Raw genomic sequence first — 21,412 nt, 5'->3', positions numbered from 1 at the left:
TTTCTTTTTTTTTTTTTTTTTGCATGTAATTGTTCAGTTTTCTTAACACCATTTATTGAATAGACTGTCTTTATTCCATTGTATATTCTTGCCTCCTTTGTCATAGATTAAATGACCATATAGACGTGGGTCCATTTCTGGGATCTCTATTCAATCCCATTGATCTATGTGCCAGACCTCTTTCTTAAACTCTAAATCTCATCGCAGACCCCCTAATTTGTCCAAAGCTGAATTCATCATTTTAAACTTGCTCTTTCTTCTATATTCTCTCTTTCAGATCATAGTTCTTTTAGCCACTTAGTCATTCATGCCAGAAAACAGGATCATCTTAGAGGCTTTACTCTTCCTCTCATATCCAACTGGCAACCATGTCATATTAATCCTGTCTCCTAAAGATTTCAAATTAGTCTCTTCCTCTTCACTGTTACTTATCTATCTCCTTTGTTTGGATCACTATTTCTATGGGTCTAGTCTTGCTTCCATGAATCCATATTCCATGCTAGTGCCAGAGTGAGCTTTCTAAAATGTAAATCTTATCAAGTTTTCCCCACTTAATGTCAATGGTTCCTCTTTACCTTTAAAACAAAATCCAAATTCCATAGCTTCATATGTAAAGCCTTTATGATCTGGCCCTGTATGCCTCTAGCCTTATCTCCCCCACCTCTGCAACCTCTTATCCCACAATATACACAAAAGCTACAACCATTAGCCCTCCTGTATAACTCTGCCAGTAATTATCACTCTGATCTCCCCTCCCCCATTCTCACTTTGGTTCACTTAACTAAATTATACTTCAAGATCTGGCTCAAGCAATATCTTTTCCAGGTCTACTCCAACTTGTAGCTTTCTCATCTGCCTTCTTCAGAAGCCTAACTCCCTTGTGGCAGGCTTATATTCATTTCCTCTGCACTTACTCAGCACCTCCGAAAATACCTGGTATATAATAGGCACCCAACAACTATGAATAATATGAATGAATAATTGAATGAATTAAATCTTTCTCTCTCTTCCTCAGCAGCATACCCTCTAACAAGTAGCTATGAGAGATTAATTATAATCTTTGCAAAATTTCCTCTAACATTCTAACCCTTGCCTCTCTCTGCCATCTCCAGTTTTCAAGCCCAAGTAGTTCTTTCAAATCATGGTTGAACTCACCAAAACCACTTTCTTCTCTTTTTTGTTGGTCCGTGAACTGAGAATGATCCTGAACCATTTTCTTCGGTTGGTCTTTCTGTCTGTGCTTATGTTCACTTTGGGCTTTCTTCATTTTCTCATCTTATGTAAAGATAAAACAAAACATTGTAAAGTAGGAAAATGAGGGAGACATTCTTTGTAGATAGTAAAACAGGAAGAAGGAAGAATTATAGTGTGATAATTTCAAGTCTTGGGCTGAAAATTCTCAGCCTGACTATTGTCCTATTCTCTAATTTGATGAATTAAATATTTGAACCAGATGTCAAAATATATGTGACAATACTTACGAGCTTCTTTCTTTCTTTTGCTTAAGGAGAGTCTATTGAATTTCTTCTCAGAGGGTGCAGGATCTGGTTGGCCTGGCTTAGACATCTTTATCTCAGGGATTACTCCACCTTCCTGAGAGGCTGAAATCTCTAGAATATGAGGTACCATTACCCTCTCTCTGAAAATAAAATTATTTTTAATGAAAAGGTAAAAAGGAGCAATTTGCAGTACCCTTCTTTTGAAAAAAAATCCAAGGATAAAAGTTAGGAGGACAGAAGAATCCTAGGCTCTCTTAGGCCTCCTGAGGTCATTTTATCCATCGACTTGCCTATTTTTCCCAATTCAAACAGGTATCTTTCCTGAGCTGAGAGAAATCTATAAATATAAAAAAATGACAGATAGATAGATAGATAGATAGATAGATAGATAGATAGACGGACAGACAGATAGACAGACAGACACAACAATTTACTAATATTAAGGCTACCCTGTGATCAACTTGTTCCATAGGGATAAACTTACCCATCAGTATTATCATTATCAGTAGTAGAAGAAGTAATTCCTGGTTCCTTGTCAAACTGGGTATATCTTATAGGCTGGGCACAGGAAGTCTCTGGAAAACCAAGGCTAGATTCCATCCCTCCCAAAACAAAATACTATAAGCAGAGAAGCAATTCAAGAAAATAACTACCTCATTATTTCCAAACTGTAAACTTTCATTAAAATGTCTCCCTCCTGTTGCTTGGAAGAGCTTCCTTTTGGACTTTTGTTATATCATAATAATTTAAGTCTTTCAATCTTCAGGAAAACTACAAATCTATGTCTTTCCTCAAGCCTTTCCAGATTGATCTGCCTCATTCCAAGATAGCCAAGTAATGTCAGTTTTATTTTGTGTACTGTGTTTTATATCATCTGTTCCTCAAACTTTCTTTATGAACAGAAGTACACCTAAGAATAGCTGAAAATGTCAGATCATTCTCCTTAGTCTCATGACCACCTTACGGAGAAGGTCTCAAGGCCTATGCTATAGAGTTCTTTATTCTAAAAATCAAATTCCTGAGCATATGTCAAAACGTATTGAAAACAAAAAAATATACAAGGATAGGTGGAAACTAAGTCCTTCAAACCTTGGAAAAAACATTTATCTTTTCTAAGTAGATTGTAAACATACAAAAATGAATTTAAATTACATTTTAAAAATCTAGAAGAGACTATATTTGCATTCTGAAGTCCACATAATCTACTTTTTAAAAAATCAGTATCCCTTATCTAAGGTGGTTTAGCTATCGTGCTGTTGATAGAAGATGAAATATTTAAAAATATTTTAAAGTTCCATTTTAAAATATTTTCTTACTTAGGAAGAAAGAGAGAAGGAGCAAAGCTGTCAGCTTACTCTACACCTCAGGTAACAGTTTATCTGCCTAACTGAAACTCTTTTTCACTAGAAGCATACCCAAGCTCTGCTGGAGGGACTTCTGTAGCACAATCTGGATAATCTCCTCAAATTCTGCATTGGTAAGACTTGATTTTTCCTGCAGAGACAAAGGTAGGAAAGGAAAACTGCTCATCTTTTCCCAGTCCTCCTCTCTGGCCAATCAAGGAAGCCTCCTTTAGATAAAGCAATATGTTCACAAGGCTGAAAACATGAAGTCGATGAACATATTTAAGGACTCCATAAACTCTATCCCAGGTCTCCTGGGAATAAAGGAGTCAAAGAAAAGGAAAAAGTTGATACAATTTCTGTCCACTTCTATTCATCTCTATCCCGCCTCACCCTTACCTACACATTATTTCCTGCTAAATGTTTTCATCAAAACATTTTTTACCTCTTTAAGAAAAAAATGGAAGTCCCAAAAAAGGAATAAGAAACTGAAACTACAGTTTCAACATGAAAAGATTCTCTTTGTCTAGGCTGGATGACTAGGAGAAACTGTCCCACTAGAGCCCATCAATATGACCGATACCTTTTCTTTCTTCTCCTTTTGCTTGTTGTCTTGAGCCTTTACTTTTTTCTCCTGGCCATTGCTTGAACCATTCTCTGTGGTTGCTTTCTCCTTCTTCTTTAACCTGGCCTTTAGTAAGTTTGGCCTGGCCTCTGTCTCTAGGGAACTGATGCCCAGGGTCTCCTCTTTGGGTGAGTTAAGGCTATCGGGAATCAAGCTATGCAGTTTTTGGGCAGGTGGGGCAAAAGATTTTTTTGATCCTTTCCCATATTCTGAAAGAAATTTGATCATCAGATAGAATTTGTGAAACATACCATCTAACACAGAGACTGCCAAACATCACCCATTGACTGGCCATATCAGAATTATCTGAAGAAAGATTTTAACAAATTCAGATTTCTGGGCCTTTCCTTACCCACCCTCACACCCCTGCCCTAAGATTCTGATGAAGTAGTTTAAAATGAGGCCCAAGGATCTGTAATTTTACAAGTCTATCTATCTGATTCTGATATACTTCCAGGCTTAGGAACCACTGAGTAATTCAAACATAAACATAAGCATATAGGAAACTGAATTATTCAACTGTGATTTCTTTTTTTAATTTGCTCTTTTTAACTTTGGACAAAATTTTATGGGAAATTAGAGGAAAAAACTAGTAAAAACCTACAAATGATGACAATAAAAATTGTATTGATCCTCCCAGGTATAAGTAATACCTCTTTCTTCTGAGCTTCTATAACACTTTGAACTTGTCTAATAACATTCACCCCATTCAAATTTATGTTATAGATATTGAAATGTCTTTTATCTCCCTAAGAATTCATACATTCCTTGAACTGGACTGTTTCTAACTCATATATATTTCACTCAAAATATCTAGAAATGTAGTAACTTTAACAGAGTGGATACAAAATATATGTGCACTGAGCTTCCCTTTGGTGAGCATCTGGACCCCTTGGTCCAGATGTCCAAGAGCTGAGACAGAAGGGAAAAATGAGAGAAATGTACAAAGTGAACCTCCCTCATCCTTGACTCACCTTCTTTACTCTGCAACGCTGTCATCATTCAGCTCAGAAATTACTTTCTTTGTATCCTTGTTAGAAAAAAAGAAATTAACTATGACTCTGATTGAACATGATTTTAAACCTTCTTCTTTCCCTGTCTTTTCTTGGGTTCAAGATATCTTTTCCTGGGACCCTTGAACTACATTTTCTGCCTTCTTGACTACACTTCTATCTCCTCAGCAGTACCAACTACATGCCAGGGGATAAAGAGAGTTACTGTTTTAAATATTAGCAATAATCTTAGTCCTTTATGTGCTTAAAACTATGTCCGATATGAGGTACACACTCATCAGTAAGTAGAAGTGGTAGTGGTAGTGATGTGTTAAAAAAAAATTCAACTGAGTAAATTTTGAAGATCTTATTGGCTTTATTCAATGATTCACGAATTGGGCAGCAACAAATCTAGTAGATAGAAAGGAGCTCCAAGGAGCTACACACAAAATAAAAGACTTTTATAGGCTGAACGGAAAGGAACAAGGAAGTTATATCAGGCAAAAAAGTTGATTGGTTATTGCAAGGTTACTTTCCTTTATGGGATAGGAGTCTATCAGGCAGATTACCTAACTAGTGCTAATCAGGAGATTCCTGACTGACTGGTTTAATATTCCATTTCTAAGAGAGCTGAAACTGTAATTAAATTAAGTCTTGCTTTGGTGGCATGGAGCTTAGCATTAGAAACTCAATTATGAGCCTGTTGTCTTGTTTTTAACAGATGTAAGTATAAATCGTAGTAGAATAGTAGTAGTAGGATATGGATGGTTCTTGGAGTTAAAGAGTGAGAGTTTTCTTCACAGAAATAATCTCATTTCACAAGTTAAATGCTTAAAAAACAATTTGGCAATTCTCTGACCTAATTCGAAAGTCCCTATGCATAGAGAACGCCCTTTTTTATCACCACTAAAATTTATATTTTCCCTTTATTTAGATCTTCTAGTCCAATACATTTCCCAATGTGCTGGATTCTAGCATCATTATTCATGGCTCAGAAATATTTCATAACCAGCTGAGATCCTCAGAGAATCTAGTAATAAAAATCTAGCATCTTCACTCTATATCCATAGCTCATCTGTGGCTACCTACTCACAGATGTTCTATACTACATCAATATGTTTTATTATTACTACCAAAATTGTAACCAATAATAATGAATAACACTTATTGAGCACTGACTATGTTCTTTACCCTTTACATATGTCATCTTGTTTAATTCTCACAATAAATCTATGAGATAAAACCACCTAGGGCAATTGAGGCTTAGAGAGCTTTAAAGATATTAAGTAATTGACAAGTGGTAAAATCAGGATTAGAACCTGATTTAAGTCTGTGCTATTAACTTTGCTAAACTAAATCCCAATAGTCTAGTTCAGTGCTTCACAACCTTTTTAATCTCTTAGCACACACAAAAAGCATGAAAGTACCCATCGAAACATATGGAAATTATATTTCTAAGTACTCTAGAGTAAAAGGACCAGACTATTCACAGCATGAGGGATGGGAGTGAGAAGCCTCCAGTCACATCAAATGCTGAAGAGATTAATATACCCACACAAATCATCTGTGGCCCAGCAGAGTGCCAAGACTCATCTTGTGATATTCCAATAATTTTACATTTTCCAATTTACACTTTCCACTATTAATATTATTTCTTTCCAGCCATTAGAAGAGAATTGCCTTTTGTTTTATCAGCCTAAACTTCTTATAACCCTCTACCCAGTTTTCTTTAGGCTTAAAGCATGTAATTCACTCTTATTTTTCTAACAGCTATAATAAACATTGTAGTTCTGATAGGATCTTTAGAGGTCATAAAATGCCATCTCCCTTTTTTACAAATGAAAAAATATGCAAAGAGAGGTTAAATGGTTTGCTCAAAGCCTCAGAGTTAATACATAGTAAAGCCAAGATCAACCCAGAACTTCAGATTCGAAATTCTACTAATAGCATGTCTATTCTTCTCAATGATCTTATTTCTGGCTGTTGGTTTTGAGTACTTTGAAGGTCCTGGACCTGAAACCCAATCCGCCAACTCTATAATCTTCCACTATAGAGACCCAAAAACAGCATAAAATGGATCTTTTAGTTCATATACAGTTCTCTTTAAAGGATCTAAAAATGTTAAGACCCTCAAATGGCCCGGCTATAGTAAACACTCAGCTGTTCACGGTGTAGAGTTCCTCTCCCTATTTCCCAAGATGAATTCAAAAGGTGTTGGAGCTTGACCTATTAAGGCCACAGCATAGTTGAGTGTAAAACATTTTTAAATTATCTTTTAGTATTTTTCTGTTCCTTTTCTTGATTCTATAAATGTAAATAATTCAGATGTGCTATTCTGCAGTAACTACTTTTCCTTTATATTAAGGAGCACATTTTTTCTCTTTTTTCATCTTAACTCATTATTACCAACTCCCAAACGTATTTGCTCCACGAAAAAAGGCCAATGGGAAATTGGGGGAGAAACACTACAGCAAATTGGCCTCCTTCTTAATTATAATCTTAAATAGAAGCTAGAAACTGAATAAAATTGACTACAAAAGGAATACTAATTTAAGCACAAATGACCAACATATCTTCTCTCAGATCCCAGAATTCCAGAAATAATCATTAGAAGTCTCTATGGAGATAATCTAAATTGCAAGAACTATACTAAATAAAAAGTGAACATTACTATATTTGAGATGACAATATTTGATTTTTAAAAATGTACATCTACAAAATATGCTTGTATATCCATAAATTATCTCTGGAAGAATCTGACAAATGTACATCTAGAGAGTGGAACCATGTGGCTGAGGGCAGAAGGGAGCTTTTTACTGTATCTCTTGTGCATCGCTAGCATTTTATAACATACATATATTGCCACTTCCAAAGTGATTTTTTAAATTCTAAATTTTTTAAATAAAAAGTATTTCAATCAACCTGAAAATGCAAACATTTGCCAATAATTAGGTTCAAATCATTATCTAAGCCTATACTGACCTCTCTAGGCAAAAGTACGTTACTGGAACCTCAAAAAACAATAAAATTGTAAATCATTATTGAGTTAAAAAGATGTAGTAAATCTATAAGCAGCGACATATAACAGTTTCTCTTTATCTAGAGTGGGGGTGTAATGAAGAACATTACTAACCTGATCAATAGAGAAGAGAAAGCCAGGAAGTCACTGCCTGACAACTCAAGTCTCTGCTTTTCTGTTTCAGACTAATTATTTTCTTCCACAATAACAAATACCGAAATCTAGTTCAGAGAGAGAAAAAAAATTAAAAGACAGTTAATAAATATACAAAACACCACCAATTTTCATCTGACCAGCTACGAAATAATGGGGACTCTAGACTCAGGAATAACATTTGAAGTTTTAATTTCTCTTTTCTTATCTTAGATGAAAAAGAGGGGAGGAGGATCCAATAAAGCTTCAAGTATGAAAGTTAAAGAAAGTTCCATAAACATATGCTATTTACTCAACATAAAAAAGAAAGGTGAATAAGAAGGGGAAACAAACTTAGAAACAACAAATAAAGAGAATCAAGGGAAGGTAAATGAGGTTCTAAGAAATAGAAAGTTTTCTTTCACTTAAACACTAAAAATTATCACATTGGTTTTAAGATAAAATCACCTAGCTCATACAGTTTGCAAAGTGTGATCCAAAGACTCCCAGGGGTCCCCTCCCTTTTCCAACTACTTATTTGCATTTTTTAAATTCTAAATTTTTTTCCAACTACTTATTTGCTGGATTTTCTCACATACTTCAACCAAAACAGGATACAGGTATACTTTAGAGATATTGCGGGTTTGGTCCAGACTACCATAATAAAGCGAGTATTGCAACAAAGCAAGCCATATATTTTTGCTGGTAGAGGGTCTTGCCTTTAATTTGTAACAACAAACAAACAAACAAACAAACAAATGCAACACCTGTGAAGAGCAATAAAGCGCAGTGCAATAAAACAACGTATGCCTGTATAATAGACTGAATTCAGAAACAGTTAAATATCCAACTGTCTTCTATTAAACCAGACATGAAAGATATTTGCAAAAATGTAAAACAACACCATCCTTCAAACTAACTTTTCTTTCATTTAGGAAAATATATTTTTCATAAAAATGTTAACAAGTAAAGGTTTTAGTTATTTTAGCATTAATAAATGTTTAAATTTTTGTTTCATTTCTAATATATTAATACCAATAAATATATATAAACCAATTTTTGGAGACCAACATGTCTGAGAACTGATCTAGCTACATAACTTAATTCAGTCTTGTCAATATTTTTCAAAAAGCATTAATTCTCCTCACTCCTCCCCCCATTTAGAATGTGTTCACAAAGTTCCCCTTCCTAACTATCCAAGTATTCCTTTATATTGTTCCTGGAATCCTTGGTCTAAGAGAACAAAAGTAAACGCTTTAGAATTGTCCTCTAACACAGACTCCATGGGCCTCAAAATATTGTAAATACTATATCTAAAATTTCCTTTAAACTGGAGTTGGATTTCCTTTTGGCTTTAATGTCTAATGGCATATAGATCCGTTTATTTTCATGCCACGATGAGCAACAGTAGTTTTTTCTTCTATGTGCTCAGCGAGCTTCATTTAAAACTTTTAGCAAAACAGAAGGAAAAAGATTCCAGCTATGCTACTGCCTATATTAGACTACCTAACAAGGCATTACTGTCAAACCTATTGTACTTGAACTAAGCCTTTTATAGAATCCTATAAATTAATGGTGAACTAAAGCTTCTTGATCCAGAGTGCAAGGAAGCACAGAGATATAGTCACTTATCACCAAAACACAGACTTTTTCAGGACTCTGATCTCATGCAGACTTGCTATCTACTGCCAAAGATGCTCCCACGTGTGCCCGTTACCGACCTCAAACCAGCCTTTTTGTGTCGTTTTCAGTTAAAGGAGTACATTCTCCATCAACTTCCAGATCCCCGCACTATTTTCCCTCTCAGGGTACCAAGATGTGGAATAGTAAAAGGCCTTAATTCCACCTTTAAAACTAGAGGGGAAAAAATTTGCTGATCCGCATTTTTATTCTCTTCCCTCACCAATTCTCTCTTCAGAACAATTAAGATCAGAGGCATCACAGAGTCAAAAGCCCTTGACGCCCCTTAAAGGGTAAAATAGTGGCTTTCTAGCTTCTCTTCCCCATCAAGAACCCGACCATGAGAGAATTTCCCTCAGCTGCCCCTCCCGCTGAAGCACCAGTGTCCTCATCCTCCCTCAGACCTTCGTTGCCTGCCATGATATTGAGTTACTTTTGTTTGTTTGTTGTGGGTGAGTCTGGGGTTCAAGATTCTAAAGGAATAAGAGCCGGTTGTCACCCTGAATAGAAAACTTCTCCTCAGACGAAAGGGTCCGGGATTGGCCGCAACTAGCACCTTTATCTGCAAGGGGAGAAGAGCCAGATACCTTCTGGAGCCAGGAGGACCTAAAGGCGAAGAGGAGAGTGAGCTATTTCAGCGATTCTCCAAGCCCCTCCAAGCTCGACTCACTTTTCCCGCCACCAAGAAAAGGCGCGAGGTCACGCACGCGCTCCACAGCTCCCTCCAGCGGCGAACTCCCAGTACTGAGGCGCGTGCGCGCTAGAAGCCGCTTTTGCGCTTGCGCAGCTGTTACTTCCGTTCTCTTCCACTCGAACTCCCGGTAAAACTACAAATCCCATAATCGTGGTTAGCCTCACTTTTTTTTAGGCAGCGGCAGGATCCCCTGCTCGTTAATGAAGTACATCTTTCTTTTACTAACTTTTCTCTCCCAGATTGCCTTTTCCGTCCTCTTTTCGTTTCCTGATTCCTATTTTTCCTTTTCGTCTCCTTCACACACTTATTTAAATATTTTGAGACTATCCTTAACTCCACTCTCGCCTCTCTGGCCCTCTTAGCCACAGGACCCGCACCCCAAACACTGCTGGCAGGGAGAACGCACCACCTAGCACCCAGTGGAAAAGGCGTCGAATAGCTCCTCCCCATTAGCCGAGGCAGGGGCCCAAAACAGGCTGAAATCTCTTCCTCCACCCACACTCGTTTTTCTAGAAGGGGCGCGAAGCCAAAGCGTGCGCTCGAGAAGGCCTGTGTGCGAGATGGGGGTGGTAGTGAATGTATTGCTATTGGTGGCGGTGGTGGGCGTAGGGTCGCACTCCGCGGGCTAGAGGTTCATGTGCAGGTATCGGGTGGTGGACGGAGGCGTTGGTGTCCGGGAAGGGCGTAGTGTCCCCAGGTGATTGCGATTGCAATTGGGGAGAGGCAGAGAAGCGAGAGGACTTGGGGGGAAGAGGAAGTTAGACAACATTGACTGTTTTAGTGGGCGTTTTCTTCCGCAGAGAATATTTTCCGGGGGTTAAGATGACCTATAGTATTTTACTGACAACAGTTCATAGGAAGACGGTCAGTATGCTCCGCTCCTTCCCTTCCTCTACTTTTAAGGTTCACTCTTCAACCCCTCTGAAAACCTAAATAGGCGGGCAAGGAGGGGGTCGGAAGACAACCAGGTCATGAATAATTCATGAGGGCCACCCCGTTGCTTAGCCACGCCCCTCCGAATCGTGCTGACGCACGTTACGTGTATTAAACCTGAGGAAGCGACGTAACAGTCCCCGCCCCTAGAACGGAGGGCGGGACATCATCTCCAGCACGTGCTGCATCTACCAGCGCAAGCCCAAAAGGGTATGCGCAGGCGCTGCCCACTAGGGGGAGGAAGGAGGCGGGGTAGGGAGGTTGTTGGGTTTAGAGCCGGGCGGAGACCGCTGAGACTCATTCCTGAGGAACAAGGGTCGGGTGTCAAGGAGACCTTTTCACACCAGCTCCAAGTCCCCCGCCTACGGTGGGTGGGATCGCGCGGTAGAGACAAAGGATATCACTAGGGACGAACGTAGCTGCTAAGGAAAGTAGGGTGTCAGTTTGGGGTGGTGGGATTTGGGGGGTTGTGGGGGGGCTGTATTTAAACTCCCGGAGCCGTTAAGTTGGTTCGTACTCGGATGCGCGCGCGACCAGGGTGGTGGCGGAGTGCGCATGCGTGATTCCGGGGCGAGAGGAACGCGCTCCAGTAGTGCGCGCTCGCGGCGAATCGGTAGTGGGAAGGAAGGAAGGGGTCGGCGCACGCGCGGTTCATTCCTTGAGTTATTAGATTCTCGCAGGCATCTTGTTTTGGTCTCGCGGGCTAGTGGGGCGCGCTTTGGAGGAGGCGCTTGAGCGCGAGACTAGGCGAGAAGAGCAGAGCTGCGCGCGCACTCGGGAAAGGGGAGGAGAGGGAGCGAGGTCTAAGAAGGGGGGTTAAGCCCCCTGGCCCCTCCTCATAGCTCTCGACTGGGACGGAATAAGGGGAGGAAATGATCGAGATGGCGGCGGAGAAGGAGCCGTTTCTGGTGCCGGCCCCACCGCCGCCACTCAAAGAGGAGTCGGGCGGAGGGGGCGGCCCCTCGGTGCAAGCGCACCGAGAGGCCGCCTCCGGGGAGATCCGCGGCGGGACGCAGCGCGGGCCGGCCCCGCGCGCACACACAGCCGGGGTCCTGGCTTCTGGGACCGGCAAGGAGAGCCCCGGGGCTACATCCTTCCCTCGGGGCGGCCAGTCTCAGCAGCAACGAGGGGGCGGCCCCCAGGCGCACGGGGAGGCCCGCTTGTCGGATCCCCACGGGCGAGCCGCTCCCCCGGACGTGGGGGAGGAGCGACGGGGAGGGGGCGGAACAGAGCTGGGCCCCCCTCCTCCGCCTCGACCGCGTAATGGCTATCAGCCCCACCGGCCCCCTGGGGGAGGTGGAGGCAAGAGGAGAAATAGCTGCAATGTAGGAGGAGGTGGTGGAGGCTTCAAACATCCGGCCTTCAAGAGGCGCCGGCGGATTAATTCGGACTGTGACTCTGTGTTACCCTCCAACTTCCTCCTGGGGGGCAATATCTTTGATCCACTGAACCTGAATAGTCTCCTGGATGAGGAAGTGAGCCGCGCACTCAATGCAGAGACCCCTAAGTCATCCCCGCTTCCAGCCAAGGGACGAGATCCAGTTGAGATTCTCATCCCCAAAGATATTACTGACCCGCTCAGTCTCAATACTTGCACTGATGAGGCCCAAGTAGTTCTTGCTTCACCGCTCAAGACTGGTCGGAAGCGGCATAGACACCGGGGGCAGCACCATCAGCAGCAGGCAACTGGAGGGAATGATAGCCATTCTGTGTTGCCCACAACCCCTCTCACTCCCTCACTCCATGGGGAGGGCACCCCACAGCAGCAGCGGCATAGGGGCCAGAACCGGGATGCCCCCCAGCCCTATGAACTCAACACAGCCATCAACTGCAGGGATGAGGTCGTGTCTCCCCTTCCATCTGCCCTACAAGGTCCCTCAGGCTCCCTTTCAACCCCTCCAGCTCCCTCAGTTACCTCTGCACCCCCGTCTTCCTCCTCACGACATCGAAAACGTCGCAGGACTTCTAGCAAGTCAGAGGCAGGGGCTCGGGGTGGAGGCCAGGGTCCCAAGGAAAAGGGCCGAGGGAGTGGAGTAGGCCGCCACCACCTCCACCCGCTACCTGCAGCAGGCTTCAAAAAGCAACAGCGCAAGTTCCAGTATGGGAATTATTGCAAGTACTATGGCTACCGCAATCCTTCCTGTGAGGATGGGCGCCTTCGGGTGTTGAAGCCTGAGTGGTTTCGGGGTCGGGACGTCCTAGATCTGGGTTGCAATGTAGGCCATCTGACCCTAAGCATTGCCTGTAAGTGGGGTCCATCCCGCATGGTGGGCCTGGATATCGATGCCCGGCTCATCCACTCGGCCCGCCAAAACATCCGACACTACCTGTCTGAGGAGCTGCGTCTGCCACCCCAGACTTCTGAAGGGGACCCAGAGGCAGAGATTGAGGAAGGGACCACAACCATCCGAAAGAGGAGCTCCTTCCCAGCCTCACTGACAGCCAGCAGGGGTCCCATTGCTGCACCCCAAGTGCCCTTGGATGGAGCAGACACATCAGTCTTCCCCAACAATGTTGTCTTCGTCACGGTAAGAAGGTCTTGGGATAGGTGCCAGGTATGAAAATGAGATTAAATGGGAATGTGACGGGGGAAGGTTATCAGCCAGAGGGGTTTTTGTGCATGCAGCTGTCACTAAGAGAACCAGATCTTCAAGAGAAGAGTCTGAATCTGCAAATGATTCCGCTGGTGTCTCCCCTCTTATAACCTGGAAAGGTGGAGGCTCTACCTGGGCTCCTTTCTCATGACTACTAATCCCCAAATGGGATCTTACTCTTTTTGCCCTCTTCCCAGCCTGGACAGTAATCCAGACCAGTGTACCTTTTCCTTGGGGGCTACAGCTGATGCTCGCTAGGGAATTTGGTCCAGATGGACACATGTCCTCCAGCCTACTGAAGGTGCACGAAGGGATGGGTGTCAGATCTGGAATGTCTTGGGGTTGGGGAAGGACTAGGATAGTGGCTGATTAATATTTACAGTTTTTGTCTTTTGAAAAATGGACCTTGTTTCCATTATAGTTGGTTGAAGAGTGTCGGTGGTCAGGAACCCAAGTGACTTGGCCTTAGATCATCTCCCGTGTTGATGCTAGATAGTGGGATGGGGAGGAGTCAGAGTCCTATGCAGGAAGAGAAGGTAACATGTCTTCAGTGTGTTCCCTGACCACACATTGCTCCCCATAAAATGCTCCTGTTAGGCTGTCTGCAGGAATAGTATTGGCAGTGTATTGGTTTAAGCCTAGAAAAAAGGACATTCCAGAGAGTGGTAAGGAGCTTATCTAGAAAAGATTTCCCTACAGGATAGGGCTCTTCACTTCCATGGAAGAAGGAAAATAATCCTGCATCTTTACCAGCCCCAACTACAGGGAAGGACCTACAGATCTCCCTTTCGAGTATGGGTTAGAACCCTTTGCATAACGTTGAGTCACCCAGCTGAATGTTTGTGGACGGTCTTGGAGGAACCCCAGCATTCTCTTTGCAGTTTCACCCCATCTTTGGGGATTTCATGGTTACTTTGCTCAATTTAAAATCACCCAGGCTCTCTTTTAATATTCGATTGGTTTACCACCAATCACATGCAAGAAAATGAAACCCAAAGAGGGCACCATTTGGGAATTAATCTGAAGGTATCACAGATGATGTGGCCAAAGGCTGAAGTGATGCTGCAGGATGAGTTGTGTGGGAGCAGTGGTTCTTTTAATGCCTCTACTGACCTCACCCCCAATTTTTGCCCACAGGGTAACTATGTGCTGGATCGTGATGAGCTGGTGGAGGCTCAAACACCTGAGTATGATGTGGTACTCTGCCTCAGCCTCACCAAGTGGGTGCATCTGAACTGGGGAGATGAGGGACTAAAGCGCATGTTTCGCCGTATCTACCGGCACCTACGCCCTGGGGGCATCCTGGTCCTGGAACCCCAACCTTGGTCATCTTACGGCAAGAGAAAGACTCTCACGGTGAGTTGGGGTTGGGGTTTTCAGTGGAAATTGGGGATATCCTTCCTTTAGTTGAGGCAAGAAGTGCCTCAAGGAAACAGAACTTCCTGAACAAGGTGAAAAAGCCTCCTGGGTGGACATTATTCTCCGCCAAGGATGAAGGCAGCAAACTGAAATGGTCTCCTGCTCTTGTCCCTAGGAAACAATCTATAAGAACTACTATCGAATCCAGCTGAAGCCAGAGCAGTTCAGTTCCTACCTGACATCCCCAGAGGTGGGGTTCTCCAGCTATGAGCTTGTGGCCACACCACACAACACCTCCAAAGGTAAGGCTGGCTTATTTTGTTGGGGGAGGAAGGGAAGCTGATCCTGGTCAAGAGGGTACAGACCCGGTGGAGTCTTGAGGTCCTGCCAGCCCCTCTTGATTGTACACTCTCTCCCTTCAGGCTTCCAGCGTCCTGTATACCTATTCCACAAGGCCTGTTCCCCCAGCCACTAAGTGGCCCCCTGAAAAGAAAGTGAAGAAGCTGCCCGCTGCTCCTAAGGACCTGGGAGAGGAAGAAAGTATCCCGCAGTCTTTCCTTTCTGGCTCCAAAAATAGTGTCCTTTCTTGGATCTGCAAAGAAAGCTTTTCCTACGTTGCTGCCCCAGCGTCCTCCCTACACCTCAGGCACCTAAGCAGCAAGCCCAGCTATGTTGGAGTTAGCACCGTCTTCCTCTCCCCCAGCCCACTGGGCTGCATGGCATGGACTGTTTGCTGACCTGTTCTCCTAGGGCATGGGAGGTAGGGGGTATCAAGTTCTCTAACCTCTTCCTCCTGTTCTTCTAAGGAAAAATTCCCATTTTCCTCAGCCCTTGTCCCTAGCTACGTTTCAGTGGACCATGAATAGAAGGACTGAGAGTTAAGAGTGGGGAGCTCGGTGAGGAGGCACGCAGGTACTGTGAAAATCCTTCCCTCTGCTGTCTCCCATTGGGAGAAGGGATTGGGTTTTGAATGTAAGAACAGCACAATAAACTTGTTTAGGGCAGTGGCCCCCACACCTATGTCTGGTATTTTCTGCTTCCTCTCTGTCCAAAGTAGTCTCAAGGTTTTTCAGTGGTTGTGAAGACTGGATTGCTAGTCAGATCTACACCCAAGTATAGAGAACTCTAGTCAGGAAAAAGGGTAGTATAATGCAAATTGTGATGTTAAACTTGAGCCCATATATAACCCCCCCACCCCCAAAAAAAAATTTTAACAATTTTGTGTGTGAAAGCTTTGGCAGAAGGCTAACTTTGGAAGTTAACAGTGGAGTTGAAGTGGAGCTAGAAAAAGGCACTTTAGACCAGACCACCTCCTTGCTCTAGGGCCTACCTGCCACTCACCCTCCTTTTTTGTGCAGTGGAACAAGACTAATAGGCAGTTTAACTTAACATGAAGCTCTTCAGTGGCTTGTCAAGTGTTCCATGAGCCTTGGACATTTGTTCAAATATTGAGCACTCGGGTCAGGTGTAAAAAGGGCAAGGCCCTTGAAGGTAAAAGCAAGGAGGTAATTTAATAACTGGGTGCTAGTGGCTGCTTTGCAGATTTCTTGAGCTGGGTAATGAAGGCTTCCCTGAAGTAAGCTTCTTAGACCCACATGTTAAAGTGATCAGAAATAGGTCGTGCAAAGGAACAACTGTGATATCAAAAACAAAGGTGACAGCTGTGACAAGTCGAGATGTGAGAGGGTATTCTAAACTCGACTTGGACACTTTTCTACTTTTCATTACTGAGTTCCTTAAAAGGCCAAAAACCTGACTTCTAAGCAGCTTCCGACCTGGGGCTTCACCCCATCTTAACGCTCCCAAGAAAAGTCCCATTTGTTAGCAAAACCACTTTATTCTGATAGTTTTAACACACCCACGTAAAAAATAGGAACTAGCTATTCAGGGAGTCTCCAGGTCTACGCTTCCCATTTCCTCAGTGTCCGATGCATGAGGAAGGTATCCTCTGAAGGGCGGGGTCGGAGTTGAAGCCGGAGAGGGGGCAGACCGTCCAGGGTCAGGTGTGGAGATTCATAAAATAATGTTTCTGGGTCACACAGAAACGTCATGTCTGGCCCTGGCCCAGGTGGCTCCTGTTGGTGTTGGAGCCCAAAGCAAAGTTACACTCGGGGAGAGGAAAGAACCCGCGGCGGACAAGGGATGGGGGGGGGCGGGGGGGAAATGGACTCAAGCCCAGGTCCCTCACCTTTGGGGGAGGGGCTCGGGCCTGCGGCGACAGGAGCGCCAATTTCTCCCTCAGCGCAGCGTTCAGAACCTGTTCCTCCGGCACCTGCAGACTCACCAGGTCCCGGAAGAGCCGCTTGGAACGCGGCACGTTCAGCCCTGAGACCGCAGGGAGGGCGGAGGTGAGCGGAGCCTCTCACCTCCACTCCCGCGCCCTGCCGGCCGTCTGCACCCCTCACCCTCCGCCACGTTCTCCTCCAGGCCACAGCGGGTCTGGAACGACTTTCTCAGCTGTTCCTCCACGGCCTTTGTGGCATCGAACTGGCCCGCGGCTACGGCCCGCGCGGCCTGCAACTCGAGACTCAGGGCCAGGCTGCTCTGCTGCGCCGGAGCCACTAGGTCTTGCGGCGCCGCGGGCTTCTCGCTCTGTGTGGCGACGGCCGGCACCCTCTCCGACCCGACTGGGGAAGGCGGCGCCAGGCGGAAGCGGACCTGGGAGCAGAGAGCAGGGCAGTGAAGAGGTGGGCGTAGGGTCGTCGGCGGGCTGCCGGCCAGGCCTTACGCCACCTCACCTGCCGCCCCTTGCGGGCCCCACCGCGCCGGTCTGCCCGCCCCTTCCGCCGCCCTGGGCTGCAGTTCGGCTGCTCAGGGCTTTCGGACAGTGGGCTCAGGCTCAGGTCCAGGCCGGGCTCAGGCACCGGGACTGCGGGCTCTGGGGCACGAGGTTCTGGGGGCGACGCTGGTGCCGCCACGGCCTCTTCCCCTTCCACTGACATCAGCTCTGACTGCCCACAGCCCATCATTTTGGCGTAGCTGCAGAGGTGCGGGGTCGCTGAAAATCAAGGGGCACGGGCTACGGGCTTAACACCTCCTCTTCCCGGCCCCTCCCAGACGCTGCTCCCAGAAACCGTTAGCCCCGCCCTGTTGGCGCTCTGAATCGTCATTTCCGTTGCTCTGCCTCGTGTCCCGCCGAGGGCTTCCGCCCTCAGAACCTCTGCCCCGCCCCTAGGCCGGGGTTTTAGAGCTGAAGCCAGTGGGATCCCTACGAGTCCTCATCAGTACCAATTTTGTCTTTCGAAATCTGCGATATGGCGTCTTTCCCCCGGCGGAGTCGTGGCTTTGCTTCTGTTGGAGTCGTTCCTCCCTGTCGGGGCGCCAAGTAGGATAGCGTTAACTTAACTATCCAGCTTCCCCGCATTGGACCTCCCTACTCCGTGCCTTCACAGCATCTCCAGGTTTTCCGTCGCTTCCGAGCTAGGCCCAGAGCTCCCCATTCTGAGCGAGGGCAGGGCTTCCTCACCACAGCTCTGGACTCCTTCCCGGGAATCTGAGCGACTGTGGTTGTGCGGGCGTTAATTTCCTCACCCTTGAGGCCTTTTATGACTTTTTTCTCTTCGAGGGTCCCCTAAAATATTTATAAAAATAGATATTTGTTGAGTAGTTTTGAAAAAGAAGGGCGCGATTGATTTATCCGACCCTTGGACTGCAGAGCAGAAGACGAGCTCTTGCTCTTTTCATATGTGCCTTGGGGAAGGTCCTCTCAATTCCGTGTTTCTTCTTGCGTAAAATGTACTAAATTGGGTTCACGGCCCTTGAGGCTCTCCCAAAATGAGTTAATAGTCAACAGGCATGTTCGTGAACGAGTTTCCACATCCTTTATCTTCCCAAGAAATGCTGTGGAAGATCAGATAGAGCGGATAGCTTGCCCTCATTTTACAAAAAAGTTTTCAAGGATCTCAGTGGTGGAACACTAGACACTTTTCCTGCTAAAGTCAGGAATAAGAAAGTGTGCCCTCTTCATTTGTGAAAGCGAGTAGGGAGGTACAAATGTAAATAAGTAAGTACTTATTTTTTTTTAATGGAAGTATAACTCATTGACAATTTTAATGGTTACTTTCTTTGAGAAGGAAAGAATTAAATGAAGGGAAAAGAAGCTAGACTTTGAATATACTTTAATTTGTGTATTTGACTTTGGAAAGCTATGTTTTACCTGATTGTGTGATAACATTTTTTTTTAATTTCTAAAAGTTGGAAGTAAAATGAAACAAATGAACCTAAATGTATATCTAATTGGTTACCTAATTACACAGAAGGGAACTCTTCTAAATGACTTGAAAACACACTGATTTAACTGTACATCCAAATATCTACCCCTAAGGACAAAATTAACTGCCATTTAAAAAAAAAAACCTCCTACAAAATCTTAAGTTGTATTCAGTAGTCATATTGTTGGGACTAGATGAAAATGTGTAGGATAAAACACAATTATGTTGATCATATCAGAACTGGAATTTTATAGGAGAAAAGAGCTGCCGATTTAAAATCAAGGATGTTAAGTAAATTCCCTGTGGTCTTGGATTTAATTGGGAAGTATCTGTATGAACTCATGGTATACTTTAGCTTAAATTAAAAAGTATATCCTAATCTGTCTACTGAAAAGCCCTTACAGACGGTGATGGACTCAAAAGCACTCCTGGCCACCAGAATATGGTAGCTAATTCCATATCCCTGGGCATTTGAAAACCTCTACACAAATGTTCATAGTAGCTTTATTCATAATAGTCAAAATATCTTTCAACAGGTAAAGAGTTAAAACTATGGTACATCTATACCATAGAATACTACTCAGCAATCGAAAGGGATAAACTAGTGATACAACTTAGATGAATTGCCAAGTTATACTGAGAAAGAAAAAAAAAGCCAACCCCCCAAAATTATATGTTGTGTGGTTTCATCTACATAGCATTTTAGAAGTAAAAAATGTTTAGAAATGGAAAACAGATTTAGCAGTTGCCAACTGTTAGGGACTAAGTGGAAGGGGTGGTGGGAGGGAGGAGGTTGTGGTCATAAAAGGGCAACACCAAGGATCTTGAGGTGTTGTCTAACTGTTCATTTCCTTTACTGTCATGGATGCAGGAATCTACACAAGTGATAACATTGTACAGAACTTAATACATACAAAAAAATGAGTTCAAAATTGGAAAATATGAATAAGATTGGTGGGTTGTATAAATGTCAATATCCTGGTTGTGATAGTATAAAATAGTTTTGCAAGATGTTACTGTCTTAGTCTGTTTATGTTGTTAGTACCATAGACTGGTGGCTATAAAGAACAGAAATTTATTTCTCACAGTTCTGGAGGCTGGGAAGTCCAAGATCAAGGTGCCGGCAGATTTGATGTCTGGTAAGAAACTTTCCTGCTTTATGGACTTCTGTGTTCTCACTGTCTTCACATGGTAGAAGAGGGCGAGGGAGCTCTCTGGGGTCTCTTTTTTAATGTCACTAATCACCTAATCACCTTGCAAAAGCCCTACCTCCAGTTACCAACACATTGTGGATTGGGTTTCAACATAACAAATTTTGAGGAGATACAAACATTCAGTCTATAGCAATTACCATTGGGGAAAACTAGGGAAAGTGTGAGAGTGACCTTTCTGTGTTATTTCTTATAACTCCATTGAGAATCTACAGTGATCTCAATAAAATTAATTAAAAGAAATGTTGGAGTTGAAAAAAGGAGCAATACATGAGTGTGAGTGGATAGAGGAAACAAGATTAGCCAAATGTGGATGATTGTTAAAGCTGGGTGATGGGTACATGGGAGTTTATTCTAATATTTACTTTTGTATATATATCAATATTTCTATAATAAAAGCTTTTTTCTGTTTTTGTTTTTGTTCTTCAAAGGAGGCTGAGGTAGCTTTGGCGCACAGGAAGTGTTAGAGCTGAAATTTGAAACAGTCCTCCCTACCCCACCCAGGCCTTGACTGTGCTGGTGGATATAAAGGCCCTACAGGAACCCTAGGTGTAAATTCTGTAAGCCTCATTCCTCAGCCTTAAAATCTAATCACCTCCTCTTCCTAGGCTCAGACACAGAGGTAAAAACAAGCCATTCTGTTTGCCAGCTTAAGTTGTGGGCCTCCAGGAAGTGGAAAGTTAACCCAATGACTTCAAAGAAACAATATGAATGTAAGGGAATGAGAGGTCTGTCCTGGCCCCAACTCTTCCTAGGATTTTTTTTGGGTGGACCAGGCTGCAAGGCCTGGAATTGCTTTTCCTCTTAAAAAAAAAAAAAATCTTTAAGAAGGTACTGATAAGAACACTTCTCTATCCTTACCTTTAGTCTCCTCATGGCAGCATGTTCTAGAATTGTACTCTCTTCTGCAAAGATGGATTCCAGTTACATGCCCCACCAAACCACACCCCGAGTGAGGGCAGTAGAAGGTGGGAGGGAGGAGAGACCTTGTAAATATGGTCCAAGAACTGAACTCTCTCTACTCTAAGCAAAAGAAGGGAGAAACAGAAAAGCTACTCTGACCCCATTACCTGAGATTGCCATGAGGGCACCCTAGCCAAGCTCTCATCAACTAGCATTT

At 43.8% G+C, this 21,412-nt stretch overlaps 3 protein-coding genes across 6 annotated transcripts in view; 1 reads left to right on the top strand and 2 right to left on the bottom strand.

Annotated features, from left to right (window-relative positions):
- Window positions 1-10,740, bottom strand: part of ZCWPW1 (zinc finger CW-type and PWWP domain containing 1) — a 33,127-nt gene extending 22,387 nt beyond the window's left edge. Inside the window, exons 1-8 of one of the 4 annotated variants that reach the window (XM_039849313.1) lie at window positions 9,847-10,740; window positions 7,593-7,699; window positions 4,442-4,497; window positions 3,426-3,676; window positions 2,915-2,993; window positions 1,984-2,101; window positions 1,482-1,639; window positions 1,156-1,275 (exon numbers count right to left, since the gene is read on the bottom strand). In XM_039849313.1, coding sequence (XP_039705247.1) covers window positions 1,156-1,275; window positions 1,482-1,639; window positions 1,984-2,101; window positions 2,915-2,993; window positions 3,426-3,676; window positions 4,442-4,469 — 754 coding nt within the window. In that variant the 5' untranslated portion in view covers window positions 4,470-4,497; window positions 7,593-7,699; window positions 9,847-10,740. The remainder of the gene's footprint in view (window positions 1-1,155; window positions 1,276-1,481; window positions 1,640-1,983; window positions 2,102-2,914; window positions 2,994-3,425; window positions 3,677-4,441; window positions 4,498-7,592; window positions 7,700-9,846) is intronic. The other 3 variants (XM_039849312.1, XM_039849315.1, XM_039849316.1) reach the window with 3 other exon arrangements.
- Window positions 10,741-11,100: 360 nt separating this feature from the next.
- MEPCE (methylphosphate capping enzyme) lies at window positions 11,101-15,890 on the top strand. Its single transcript, XM_039849311.1, has 4 exons — window positions 11,101-13,445; window positions 14,649-14,867; window positions 15,046-15,172; window positions 15,293-15,890. The coding sequence occupies exons 1-4, from the start codon at window positions 11,790-11,792 to the stop codon at window positions 15,343-15,345; spliced, it is 2,055 nt and encodes a 684-aa protein (XP_039705245.1). The 5' UTR covers window positions 11,101-11,789; the 3' UTR covers window positions 15,346-15,890.
- A 797-nt stretch (window positions 15,891-16,687) lies between these two features.
- PPP1R35 (protein phosphatase 1 regulatory subunit 35) lies at window positions 16,688-17,966 on the bottom strand. Its single transcript, XM_039849318.1, has 4 exons — window positions 17,609-17,966; window positions 17,276-17,528; window positions 17,059-17,195; window positions 16,688-16,945 (listed from the first exon to the last, which is right to left on the bottom strand). Exons 1-4 carry the CDS (start codon window positions 17,837-17,839, stop codon window positions 16,772-16,774), a joined length of 795 nt encoding a protein of 264 aa, XP_039705252.1. The 5' UTR covers window positions 17,840-17,966; the 3' UTR covers window positions 16,688-16,771.
- Between the last annotated feature and the right edge of the window lie 3,446 nt (window positions 17,967-21,412).

Source organism: Pteropus medius, unplaced genomic scaffold, assembly GCF_902729225.1.
Source record: "Pteropus medius unplaced genomic scaffold, Ma_sr-lr_union100, whole genome shotgun sequence".
In the NCBI taxonomy this organism is placed as follows: domain Eukaryota; kingdom Metazoa; phylum Chordata; class Mammalia; order Chiroptera; family Pteropodidae; genus Pteropus; species Pteropus medius.
The sequence above is the reverse complement of the archived record's forward strand: the minus strand, read 5'-3'. Positions and strand labels throughout refer to the sequence as shown.